General features: G+C 36.1%; 2 protein-coding genes across 3 annotated transcripts; one reads left to right on the top strand and one right to left on the bottom strand.

The window, feature by feature from the left end:
* Positions 1–2,139: 2,139 nt before the first annotated feature.
* On the top strand, positions 2,140–8,176 carry LOC132643521 (protein ENHANCED DISEASE RESISTANCE 2-like). 2 transcript variants are annotated; one of them, XM_060359956.1, is made up of 3 exons: positions 2,140–2,340; positions 5,106–6,038; positions 7,863–8,176. In XM_060359956.1, coding segments are annotated over exons 2-3 (918 nt in total). In that variant the 5' UTR covers positions 2,140–2,340; positions 5,106–5,121; the 3' UTR covers positions 7,864–8,176. The 2 variants fall into 2 exon arrangements, with proteins under 2 accessions (XP_060215939.1, XP_060215947.1); XM_060359964.1 differs by having other exon boundaries at positions 4,953–6,038.
* Positions 8,177–12,231: 4,055 nt separating this feature from the next.
* LOC132643513 (RHOMBOID-like protein 13) lies at positions 12,232–13,858 on the bottom strand. Its single transcript, XM_060359944.1, has one exon. The coding sequence runs from the start codon at positions 13,333–13,335 to the stop codon at positions 12,520–12,522; it is 816 nt and encodes a 271-aa protein (XP_060215927.1). The 5' UTR covers positions 13,336–13,858; the 3' UTR covers positions 12,232–12,519.

The following is a 13,858-nucleotide window of genomic DNA, read 5'->3' as shown; positions in this document are numbered from 1 at the left end:
CCATGCCATAAAATACTTTTGACACTTAAATTTTCTTCCAAGTATTTTGACAATTATTTGCATTAATTGTTTGTCTGTGGATTTGGTGATCTAGTGTAATACTAGATTACGTTTTGTACGTTTTTGTTCTTGAGTTTAATACTATTATTTCCATAATTATTTTCTTTTGTCCATTTCTTGAAGTTTATTTTTTGGATTGACGAATAAATTCTCGGTCTCGTCGTTGATGTCAATAAGTTCAAGGGGTCGATGAGTTTCTATTTTTATTGGGTAGAACTAATATCTAATGTTTGCCTACGAAGGCGCTCTCCAGAGGGTGTGACGTTCTGAATTACATTTCTTCGTGTTTGGATTTATTTAAGGATCCGTTTGGCCATGAGAATTTTTTACTTTTCTCTGAAAAATTATTTCACTTTATTTGGAAATCAACGTTTGGCCATGAAAATTTCAAATACAACTTAAAGTTGTATTTGAAATTTGAAAAACACTTAAAACCTTGTTTTCACTTTTTTTTTTCCTTCACTTTTTTCACTTTCAATACATTCAAACAACCAAATATTCTTTGTAAAAATTATAACCAAACACAACTCCATCTTTAATTCCAACTTCAAAATTCCAAATAAAGTGAAAAATATTTGGTTTTCACAGCCAAACGCCTACTAGAACTGTTGCATGAGTACAACTCCGGAAGTGATTTTCACTCCATATCTGGTATCCTCTCGTCATCAAGACTACTGTTTGGCAAGCTGACCTGAGCAAGTAAATGGCAAAATCTAAAATGTTTATATTCTGAAAACAAAAGGGTGTAAAAATTATATTTTTCTACAGCAAAGCGTGAACAATTTTGGAAACCTCCACGGGAACATTAATTGAAAGAGTAAAGTTTTGTACAAGTAAAAAGTAGGAGTAGGCCACTTGTGCCATTTGATTGATAGATTCAGCCATAAATCTTGTAAAGCACTCCTCGAACCTAACATCTCCTTTCTTTTGCACTTTTCTTTGTAATGTATTTCCAAAAAAATAGTAATTTTTTTTATCTTTAGTAACAATTTAATTTCAAATTTTTCATTGTACTTTTAATGAAATCATTTATGGCCACAAAAGTCGGAAGAAATATTTATGATATGTTTAGATTATAAGCTTTAATTTTTTTCTTAGATCAACAGATTTTAAACCCCATGAATCATTCTTTGGTGAACTTGTAAAGGTTTGTGCTATTGTTCCTTGAAACTCTAGCAAATATTTGAATCCCATGAATCGTTTCTTGGATTTCACTTGTCAATTCTTCGAATTGCATTAAAGTTATAATTATTTTTAGTAACGAAAACTCAACTTTACATAAATATTAAAAAAAGATATCTCGTTTATTTCCGTCTAATCACATTCTGTGATAGTCCTCCGCTTTACAGAGGATTCATGTACAACTACAAGGATAGCAACTATATAAGAGATACCGGTGAAGGATAATCTCTCCTATTACGAATTGACTCAATTGCAAATACACCTTTTATATTTTAAAAATAAATATTTACACCTTTTTGTACTATAAAATTCTTATACAAATATAATAATATTATCTTTATTTTATAAAAAAATTTAAACTCTTTATAATGACCGCCTTACACAAAATAACGTTCATCCATCTAAATAAATTTAAGACAATTTAAATGAAACATAAATTGAAGTGCAATAAAGTTATTACCGATATTAATTCGTATATATACCATTAAGTAATATATGGTCATTCCCTAGTTAAGAGGTCTGGAAAGTGTATCTATCGAAAAAATGTATATTCTCTTTTTAATCATTAATGTGAATAAGAAATTGCCAACAAAATATTTATTCTTTTAATTTTCTTAACATTAATTACACAGGAAGCTTTTAGTTGTAATTTTAAGTTATCGTTCATATATTTTAATTACAGATATCTCATGTTTTTTAAAAACAAACACTTAACACTCTGTTAGAATAATAATATTATTCAAGCTAATATATTTGTTTACGATTTTCATAGTAAAAAAAGCGTAATTGTTGATTTGAAAATACGAAAAATAATTTATAATTGAATTATGTCACAGGGTATTAGTGTAATTTACCTCTTATATGAAAAGGAAAGAAAAGAACTCTGCAATAGTATCTGCATTTGCCTGTCTTTCTCTGTTACTTATATTTCACCACCAATCATCTAGGACAGAAAAAATAATCTTAAATTCTTTATTCTGAAAGATTTACAAGATAATTTAATTCCCAACAATAAAACAACTTTAATTTTCCTCCATATTGATAATTCCATTTGCACAATCATATTATAGACACAAGACCTGATCAAAGTCGTTGAAGGTATTTTTTTTTTTTAATTTCATTAACTCATATTAGTCTTGTATATTTTAGCTCTGCATATTTGTACAATTATTTTGTTTGATTTTCTGATTTGGGTATTTTAGAAACATAGCTGAAAGGTAATATGGAAGAATATAATTGGGAAATGTTACAGGAGAAGTGAGGTTTTAAGGTTTTTTAAGAAATTTGATCCAAGAATTGGATAAAGTGGGCATCTAATAGGTTTATGTGCTGACAGAGAATGCTAACTTTAGTGAGTATTTCTTGGAAAATTGAGATAGTTGAATTTTTTGTTTTGAATTCATATTATAGCTTTTAGTACTTTTTAAAGGAATAATTTTACAATGGATAGAGATACTGATCATGTTCATACACATGTTTAAAGAATATAATCCCTAAATAGTGTAAAGCTAATATTTTTAAGGGGAAGTTTCGGCAATATCATAGACAGTTCCCTCAGTAGTGGTACCTGTCGAAATTTCACTAATTCTATTCTGAGAAGTATGGTACTGTGAAAATGTAAATTGGATTCCTGTTGGATGAAGTTTCAATATGAATTCCTGTTCTTGTAATGAACAAAAGAATTTGACAACATGAGAGATTCAATCCGAGAATTCCCAGAAAGTCACCCATCCTAGGAAAACGAATTCACATGTTTAGAATTGTCAAGTTAAGTTGAGAAAGTAGTAACTTACAGATTATGATAAAATAAGATGATACCATCGGCATTACAGTTTTGGAGTTTTGATCATGTTATCCCATTTTTTTGGTGGTAAGATTATGCACTTGATTGTGATGTATTAGGCAAGTTTAGGCTTGTATTGCAGGTGCCTTTTGTGTTGGATTTTTCTTTATTTCCTCAGTAACTTTTTCAACTATGAAAAACTTCATATATGTTTTCATGTAACTTTTTCACACATTCGATTAGTGTACGAAAATTTTGTTTTCAACTCCACACGAAATCCTGTATTTCTAGATCAACAAATCCTAACTTTACATCATGATTTTCTTCTAGATAGATAATTTATGATTATTTGAGCCGATGTCTATCAGAAACAGCCTCCCTACCTTCACAAGGTAGGGATAAAATCTGTGTACATATTACCCTCCCCAGATCCCACTCGTGCGATTACACTGGCTTGTTTTTTTTTTTTTTTTTTTTTTTTGTTGTTGTTGTTGTTGTTGTAGTATTGTTGAAGAGAAACAGCTTCCTCTTTTGAGCCCAAAATATCACTTCAGCGAATGAAACTGTGGTCAGATAAGTGAGTCCAAATCTGGATACTTAATTGGGTGCATATACAACTATACAAGTTTTGACTTTTAGCAGGGTGTCTTTGAAGAGCACCTTTTGTATTGAATTAATTTGACATGCAAAGAATCACCTTGTAACAGACTGCAATTCTTCTAGACTGCAAATGGCATGCAACTCAACAAGTGGATATCATTAGTGAAATAGTTAAGATGACATTGGTAACAACTATTGAAGGCACGTTGAAACCTTTTTCCTATGAACTTGCATTCCTGTCTCGGGAAGTCAAGGTCAATGTGTATTCCCAGTGCAGTTTAAGTATGTTAACGAAAATATAGAGTGCAGCTTGACAGTGAAACCTCCTAGGGTCTTTTCTTATCAAGAATGTGCCAGTTAAAGATCGTATAACTTAATGACAGGACTAATCTATAGAAATTTAAACTAATTTTAAAAACATTTCTATTAGAAAAAAGAATAGGCATTAGTGTACTAGTAAAAACTGGATAGAGCTGACTCACAAGTATATCCATCAGAGGTGAATCTAGGATTTTAGAACATGGGTGCACCACTAAAGAAGGGAGAGTATTAAGTGGAAATCAGTCCCTGTTCCTCTAGGTAAATAACTTGGCATTCAACCAAGTGAACCATTCAAACCTTTTTGTAGCATGAGGGTCACCGGATAATATTAGATCAATTCTAGAAAATATGTACATACATAAATACCTAGTTTAGCGGAAAGACCATTGGTTCACATGCACCATAATTTTGACAGTAATCCACTAATGGTATCCATGATGGTAAAGAAGTTAAAGGGTGGACGCTACTTAGTGTACAGTTGAATGGTCTTCGGTGCTTTTACCACTTTAAATTTTGTTTTTGAGGGATAATAAGTTTTACTCAGATAACTATTGTAGTTTAGACTTTAGAGTGTTTCGCAGACACAATAAATAGGTCGTAAAATTAACTGATTGTGAATTGAAAGGTGTTGACTGTAGCGGTGCCATGGCAAGGTTTATCCTTTGCAGTTATTCAAGATTAGTAGGTCAGCATATTCAGAACTTGGTTCTGCAAAGAAACAGTAGTTTCATCAGATGGATGTTAGCCTATGAAATTTAAAGGGAGTGTATATACTTATCATGTTTGTCAAATAGCACAGAGTCACTGGCTGTCTTATAACTTGAGACTTTATGGCTAGACAACATCATGATGATGCAGAGGACCATGTCAAATAAGTGCATGAGTGTGAAATACACACATTGATCATCTACTTTTGTCACAGTTTTGGCATGGCCCGTCGCTTGTACATTTTTTGTTCCTAATGGCACTGATATGTTAATTTTCACTCTTTTTGGATTTGTTATAGATAATTGGTAAGCTTGAGCGGAGCTAATCTGCAGCAATTTTACATTCTAGCAACTTTGGAGTAATGTTTTTGGTATATTGGTTCTAAATTATTTCAGAACCAACATTCTGGTAATAAACTCCTCTGACTATAATCTAAGTTGGTCTCATACAGATTGTTTTCAGTACATATGGCCAATCCTGATGGAGATAATGAACCTGAATGGATAAAGAGGGTGAAATCAGAAGGTGCCGTTCCCCTTCTGGACCCAGATAATTGCTCAAATGGTTGGGCTTCTCCACCAGGGAATAGTTTCATGGTAAGAGGTCCAGAATACTTTTCAACAAAGGTTAAAGTTCCCGGTGGTGAATTTCTTCTGAAACCTCTTGGTTTTGACTGGATTAAAGGTCCTAAAAAGATTTCTGATCTTCTGAATAATCCAAAACACCGGATCAGGAGGGCTCTTCAGGATGAAACTCCAACTGGTTGCAAGCCCTTTATTTGGGCTTTCAACTTGCAAGTTCCTAGTAAGGAAAACTTCAGTGCTGTTGCATATTTTGTGGGTCTGGAACCCGTCCCTGAAGGGTCTTTGATGGAGCAGTTCTTGAAAGGAGATGATGCATTTAGAAATAAAAGGCTAAAATTAATCGCAAATATTGTTAAAGGACCTTGGATTGTAAGAACTGCAGTTGGAGAGCAAGCTATATGTGTAATTGGCCGTGCACTGACTTGCAAATACTGTATTGCAGACGACTTCCTAGAAGTAGATATTGATATAGGATCTTCGGTGATAGCAAATGCAATTGTTCATCTCGCGTATAATTATATATCAACTCTTACTGTTGATTTAGCTTTCCTAATTGAGAGTCAAACTGAATCAGAACTTCCAGAACGGATTTTAGGAGCGGTACGATTTTCAGAACTGAAGACCACTTCAGCAACGCTAGTTGAAATGCCATCTGATGAGAACAACGGAGAGTTGCTGCCTTCTTTCCCGTCAAGGTTATGGAAGTCATTTGGGCACAGTTTCTCCAGCACCAGTTCCAGCCCTTCACATGTAAAGGGAGATGTTGATAATGGGTCGTCTGAAGAAGATACCAAAGGATGGTAAGCGAGTCTTAATTAGACTTTAAGAGCACTTCATCGCATACGTGACCTGATGAAAGAAACTGACATTTTCCTTCTGTTAGTTTTAGTTTTTCCTTGTTTAAATTTGACTACATTATGTGCCCCCCTCCACCCAAAAAAAAAAAAAAAAGTAAAATGCAAGAGCCTGTTTCATGGTTAAATTTCTGAGTTCATGTTTTTATTTATATAAAAATTTACCGTGGTAAAATAAGTAAAAAAATTTACATTGCTAAGCATGGCAACTACGAAAATTTTGGCACATCCTTGTTTGATCCACAAATTGCAAAATCCTGTTTCATGATTAAACTTGTGAGTTCATGTTTTACTTTATACGAAATCTTAGTATCTTACCATGATGGTATGATGATATCTATTTTACATTGCTAAGCATGGAAACCACTAAAAGTTCGACAATCCTTGTTTGATCTAATTTGTCAGAACTAAAATTGGTCTACTTAGGGAATGAAGCTTTTTTTTTTTTTTTGGGGGGGGGGGGAGTTTTGGTGGAAAAGGTTACGTCCTGCTTAGGATTACCAAAAATAAAGTACAAGAGCATTACATTTTTTTTTTTTTTGGGTTTAATTCCATAATGTCAAAAGCTCCCAGTTCTTACTCTTCCTGAGAAATTTCCTCCTGTTAATTAAAGCTTCTTGAATGGTAGTTATGATTGCTTTGAGAAACACACTGTTACTAGTTTTATCTTTTTCCTGAATTTCCTCTGGTTTCTTTCCACCAATAGCTAATGCACCTTAAGAAAATTTGCTCCGTAAGTGTGGATTCGTAAGTTGATGTCGTCTATAAAGCTTCAAACTTGTTGCATCATGGTTTTTTAAATCATGGCGAAGTAGTTCCTCTGACCAGTTAAGCATCCAGATTAGATTTTACATACCCTATCTTTATTCTCTCTTCTATCTTTCATACCGGTCCACAGAATGCTTTAAATCATTTGAAATGCTTCCCTCATATTTTGCCAATGGTTGTAGTAACTGGTTCATCTCATGTTTGAAAATGACTCCGACGTGTATAAACAAAGAGTTGAATGACTAAATATATATACTGGACATTTCTACCTATTTCAGTGTTGGCTATCCTTCATGTGTCAAGTCTCTTGTCCAGTATACAACTAAAATCCACAGGAAATGTTATTATTTGCTAAACTCTTTGCAATTTTTTTCTTCTAATAAAGATGTTTATACAGCATCATATTACATTTCTCAGAGACATTTTGTATTTACTTTCATTGTTTAAACAAGCACAAGCAGGTCATGTGTAGGTGCTGGTGTGTTGTTCTTTGGCGTAATTGGTAACGTTGCTGCCATGTGATCAAGAGGTCACGGGTTCTAGCCGTAGAAACAGCCTCTTGCAGAAATGCAGGCTAAGACTGCGTACAATAGACCCATGTGGTCCCGCCCTTCCCTGGGCCCCGCGCATAGCGGAGCTTATTGCACCGAGCTGCCTTTTTTTTACATACATATTAGGGGGTTTCTCTCGATACACAACCTCTCCCAATGAAGACAACATTGTCATTTTCCATGCAATATGTCCCTTGCTCTCTTCGTATTCTTCATTAGACGGTTCTCTCTTCATATTCTTCATTAGACGGTTCTCTCTTCATATTCTTCATGGGGCGTTTCAGATGAAATGTTACTCAAGTTATATGAATTTCTAGCATCTTTAATAAATCTGTATATCTCAGTATCCACTTGTATTTTAAAATCGAGTTTTCGTAGCCGTAGGTTGAAATATCTCTTCATATTCTTATTGCATAAACTGATACATTTCTTAATGATTTGAACTTTGCAGATCTCCACACTGTAAATACGATGTATTTCCTGAAAGGTTCTACGACTTCAGGCACAAGGAATTCTAATATTGGTCTCTCATATTATTGCATGTGATGGCTACATTCGCCACTATTTGTATTTTGTAGCTGTAGAAATCAAACATTCGCTACTATTTGTATTTTGTAGCTGTAGAAATCAAGTACTACAAATATACGTATACATCTCTGGGGGCGATTTAGCGACGTGGAACTGCAGTAGCATTCTTCACTTGTATTAGCCTCTGCCATGTTCTCATTTCTTTCTGAAAAAACACTTCTCCCAGTTGCTCATTCACTTGTGCTCTTGATATTGAGTTTCATTTATTTATATCATCAATTGCTTCGTAACAATAGGTTACTAATTTGAAGGGGGTTTAATTGGTTATACTTATTTCTTTTCCATTCTTTTTCTCTTCAGCAACGCCATTTTGTTTACTAAGGAAATATTTTACCACGTAGATTGCAGGTTGGATCTTTATCCTCGGATAAAACGTCGAATTTTCTTGGATTAAATTTACTGTCTCAGTAATTCAAATTAGGCTATATCTGGGAAGTTGAAAAGATAATCGTGATTCCATATTAAGATATTGTTAATCAGGATTAGAAAGTAATTGCATTTTAATTATTAGTTTTTTCTTCAAATTTTAGATATTAATTTGAGTGGTAAACTGGTATTATATTGTGACTTGCCAAAGAAAAGTTACTGAAGCTTATGCATATGTTTGCGCAAATCAACATTAACATATCCATTTTCATATGTTTGTAGAAGTTAATACACTTGATGTTCACAAACAATTTGAACTTTTCCATTCTCTGCCCAGTTGGGAATTAATACACCAAATTTGGAAGAATGTTGGACAGTTCTTTATCTTCTATTTGGAAGGATATGGAAAATTAATACAAGAAAATTGGAAAATCATCGCCACAAGAAATAAGTTAAAAGGAGAAGAAAAACCAATACTCTTGAATACTCCATAAGGACAAACTGAATTTTACATGATTCACAACGCAGTTCCAACTTGTTTAAAAAAAAAAAAAAAAAAAAAAGTTCCAACTTGTTCAAATTTACTTTTTGTTATAACCGAGAAATCTCCTAGAACTAGTGGTACACAGTAAGAAACTCGATGGATAGTGAGTCCACCTCTCTACCTTATCTACTTAAGTACCAAGCTTTTATCTACGGCACAATTCCAACTTGTTCAAATCATGGTCAAAGGTAGCAAAACTATGATCTTCCAAAAGATCTAAGAAAAACAGTTCCAAATTTGTGCGCAATGAAGGTATAACACAGAACAACAACATACCCAGTTGAATCCCACAATGTGGGGTCTAGGGAAGGTAAAGTGTGCGCAAACCTTACCCCCACCTTGAAAGGTAGGGAGGCTGTTTCCGAAAGACCCTCGGCTCAAAAGAAAACAAGGGAAAAGAGTCAGATATGGACAAACAAATCAAAGCAATGCGAAAATGAGAAATAGCAAGAGCAAGGAAGTCGCAAAGATGGACAAGACTCAACACATAGAACAGGATAAAAATACTCCTAATGCGAGAAAGAAAACCTTGCACCCCCCCCCCCCCCCCACCACTAGCCCTCTACCCTGACTCGACCTCCACCCCCTCCTATCACTGGTCATGTCCTCGGTAAGCTGAAGTAGCGCCATATCCTGCCGAATCACCTCTCCCCAGGCCTTCTTTGGCCTACCCCTCCCTCTCTTCAGGCCCACCACTGCAATCCTCTCACACCTCCTCACTGGCGCATCAACGTATCTCCGCTGCACATGGCCGAACCATCTCAACCTCCCTTCCCACGTCTTATCCACCACAGGGGCCACACCAACCTTGTCCCGAATCACTTCATTCCGAATCCTACCTCTCCTGGTATGCCCACACATCCATCTCAACATCCACATCTCTGTTACCTTCATCTTCTGGTCATGAGCTTTCTTAACTGGCCAGCATTCCGTCCCATACAACATAGTCGGTCTAACCACCGCTTTGTAGAACTTTCCCTTTAGAATAGGCGACACCTTCTTATTGCACAACACCCCCGGTGCGAGCTTCCATTTCATCCATCCCGCTCCAATACGATGTGTGACATCATCGTCAATCTCGCCAGTCCCTTGGATGATCGACCCCAGGTACTTGAAACTTTCTTTCTTCGGAATGACTTGAGTATCCAGCTGCACGTCCTCGTCCTCTACCTGACTCACATCAGTGAACTTGCACTCTAAGTACTCTGTCTTAGTCCTGCTCAACTTGAAACCCTTCGACTCCAGAGTTCGTCGCCAAACCTCCAGTCTCGCATTAACACCGCTCCGCGACTCATCAATAAGCACGATGTCATCTGCAAACAACATGCACCACGGTATCTCTCCTTGACTGTGGCTTGTCAGAGCGTCCATTGCCACAACAAACAGAAACGGGCTCAGTGGGGACCCCTGGTACAGGCCCATCATGACTGGAAAGTGTTCTGAGTCACCTCCAACCGTCCTTACCCGGGTCTTGACTCCATCATACATGTCCTTAATCACTCTAATGTATGCTACAAAAACACCTCTAGCTTCCAGACATCTCTACAACACTTCTCTTGGGACTTTGTCGTAAGCCTTCTCAAGGTCAACAAACATCATGTGTAAGTCAGTCTTCTTATCCCTATACTACTCCACCAACCTCCTCACAAGGTGAATGGCTTCTGTAGTTGAACACCCCGGCATGAACCTGAACTGGTTCTTCGAAATAGATACTATCTTCCTCATCCTCGCTTCCACCATTCTCTTCCAAACTTTCATCGTATGGCTCAACAGCTTGATACCCCTATAGTTGTTGTAGTTCTAGATACCCCCCTTGTTTTTATACAACGGAATCATGGTGCTCCATCTCCACTCTTCCGGCATCTCTGCCGTCCTAAAAATAACATTCAACAACCGCGTAAGCCATTCCAAGCCTCCCCTACCCGCATTCTTCCAAAATTCTACCTGTATTTCATCTGGCCCGGTCGCTCTCCCCCTGTCATCTTCCACATAAGCCTGTCGACCTCTTCCACCTTGACCCGCTTGCAGTACCCAAAATCACGGCGGCTCTCAGAGCTCCAATTCGCCTAAAACGATGCTTCGGTCCCTCTCTTCGTTCAAGAGTTTATGAAAGTAGGATTGCCATCTTCGTCTAATAAGGGCATCCTCCACCAAAATTTCCTCTCCCTCGTCTTTGATACACTTCACTCGATCCAGGTCCCGAGCCTTCCTCTCCCTCGCTTTGGCTAGCCTGTACAACTTCTTGTCCCCACTTTTTCCCCCCAATTCTTCATACAAGCGTCCAAAAGCAGCCGCCGTAACCGCTAACTTCGCCTCTTTCCTTGCCTTCTTATACTGCTCTTCGTCTGTGCTCTCTACTAGCTTTAGATACGCTGCTTTCTTAGCTTCCACTTTACCTTGTAACTACCTAATAATATAAAAGACCTTGCAGAGATTGCAATATAGTCTTCCAAAAGATCTAAGAAAAACAGTTCCAACTTGTTCTGCTTAATGAAGGTACAAATATACTACCTGACCCAAAATTAGCTAACATAATGTTCCTATTAAGATCAAACATTAAGATATATACTCCATTACATAAAATTTAAGCAAACATCCAATTAACATAGTATAAAGCAAATGTGTAAGAAGTAATTCATGAGACTAGACGCTAGGTGTATGATCTAGGTATTAAAAGATATCACTATAACAGTCCAAGAAAAGAATGATAAATTAAGTTAGCAACCAATTACATGTCAAAAGCGTTTCTCCATACACCTAGTGGTATCTTCTATATAATAATGCAAGCATAGGCCAAAACTGACATGGCCAACGGAAACAAAAAAGGAAAAGATATTGGTTTCCGGCATTAACAGGATTTGTTTTCCTCCTCCTCCTTTTAAGTAAAACTTAACAAGAAATTGCAAATTAAGGACAAGATTCACAACTAATGCCTTTACAATTTCTGGAAACTTCCCAAAGGAGAATCCAGAAGTTGATCTCGCTCCAAATTTCATTCATAGACATAACTTAGATAGTTGAAGCAGTGCCTTTCCTCTCTATGAAGGCTATCTTCATCCTTAACAGGACTCTCTTTTTCTTGACTAGGTAGTGAATGTTCCCATGTTTTTCTTTGTTTCTGTTTCTTTCATTGGAGAGTAGTAGGGTAGGACCATGGTATAAGGACAGAGCATCAGAGAAAGAGAGAGAGAGATAAGTAAATAAGGTTGACGCTTTTACAGTACAAACAACATCTATGAATCTACTCTGAGATAAAATAAGCATTACAACGGACAGAAATTGACAATACCAAATGTAATTGTTCACTACGTAGCCTAAAACAACACACAAAGAAATTCTTGAGATTTGCAAATGTCATCCTGCTAAATAATTTTCCATCACCAGATTTAGAATGCATAGATGGAACACAATGGCTAAAGCATCTAACCATAAAAATTCAGTGTTAAGTGGAACACATCAGGGTGCGTCTATAAAATGTTAATAACAGCTTTGTCCACCACACTTATAAACAACAGTGGTTACCTAAATAACAGTGGTTACCTAAACAGGTGTTTCAAGAACCAATGAATATATCATCGGGTAAATGACAGTTTTGGTAATCTTCCGAAAGCTATACAAGATCAGGACCAGCATCAGGCAATGTACTCATCTGTAAACTTCTACCATTTCCAGCTGCAAGGAAACGTACAGACGGCAAAGAGGGATCCGTGACAGGTTCAATCTCAAGAAAGTTCAAATCAAATGTACCCGACTTTTTCAAACTGAAAACAAACACAAGCACAGTCCATCCCAGCATTGTAACCGCCCAGTAATTGTTCATCCCATGTATCAGACCCCAACCAACAGCATAACCAACAATAATCCCTGATAAATGTCCAATAAAACTCGCTTGAGGAACAATAATAGAAGTAAATATGAGCGACTCAAATGGCGCAAAACTGATGGGAAGTGAAAGAAAACCAAAAAGATTCAACTTTGACGACGGTTGCTTGACCGAAAGAATCGTCATCCATCCAAACACCACACAAGAATATCCAACAGCAGTAACTCTCCGAAAATACTCTATCTTAAATTTCTGAATCAAGATATGATAAATTCCCACGACAAGCAAGCCCGAAAGAACAACCAAGACCAACGTATAATGAAGATAATACTGTACTCCAAGACCTAAATGTCCCAATTGTTCAACAACTCCAAGACTCCAAAGTGCACTCATATTGAAAACAAGATGAAGCACACTAATATGTGATAATGCTGATGTTATTATCCTCCAATAATGACCTTCCATAGCAGCTTCATAACTCAAACCAACATGCGAATAACCAATATTTGACTTCTGAATATAGAACCAAATTGCACTGCATATTCCAATTGCACAACTTGTTGCTGGTTTTTCCAATATCTCATAAAACAATGGTTTCCCCATGTGAAGAAACCAATATTTATTTCTCTTTTTCTTTTTTTTTTCCTTCTGGGGTTATGCAATTAATCAAATTCAATATGAAATCTAAATAAAAATTGAATCTTGAAACAAATATAGAAACCCCAAATCAGAAAAATCAAGAATCTTGAACTATGACCCAAATCTGGAAACCCAACTTCAAAATTTGTTCATTGCAATCTTATTCAGATCCAATATAACTAAGATTCAAGAAATCCTTATACCAAGATCAATCTTGCTATCAATTTTCAATAAATTTAGATAGTTTAATGGTATCCCAAATCTTTAAAAAAGAAAAAAGAAAAATTGTATGTATGAATACTTACAGTTTCTCATGGAATCAAAGAAAGTCGGTTGGTCTTGAAGAAATGTTGTCAGAAAATTAATGTATTTAGGAAAAGGGATTTCAGTTGTTTTCTTGTGAAGAGTCGAGAGGTTCACTACGCAAAATGGAAATGTTACAATCGTGGTTTCTAATTTTGGTTTTCATCACATCAAACAAACCATT

The sequence above is a fragment of the Lycium barbarum genome, chromosome 1 (assembly GCF_019175385.1).
Source record: "Lycium barbarum isolate Lr01 chromosome 1, ASM1917538v2, whole genome shotgun sequence".
Taxonomy (NCBI): Eukaryota; Viridiplantae; Streptophyta; class Magnoliopsida; order Solanales; family Solanaceae; genus Lycium; species Lycium barbarum.
This window is presented reverse-complemented; position numbering and strand designations above follow the sequence as displayed.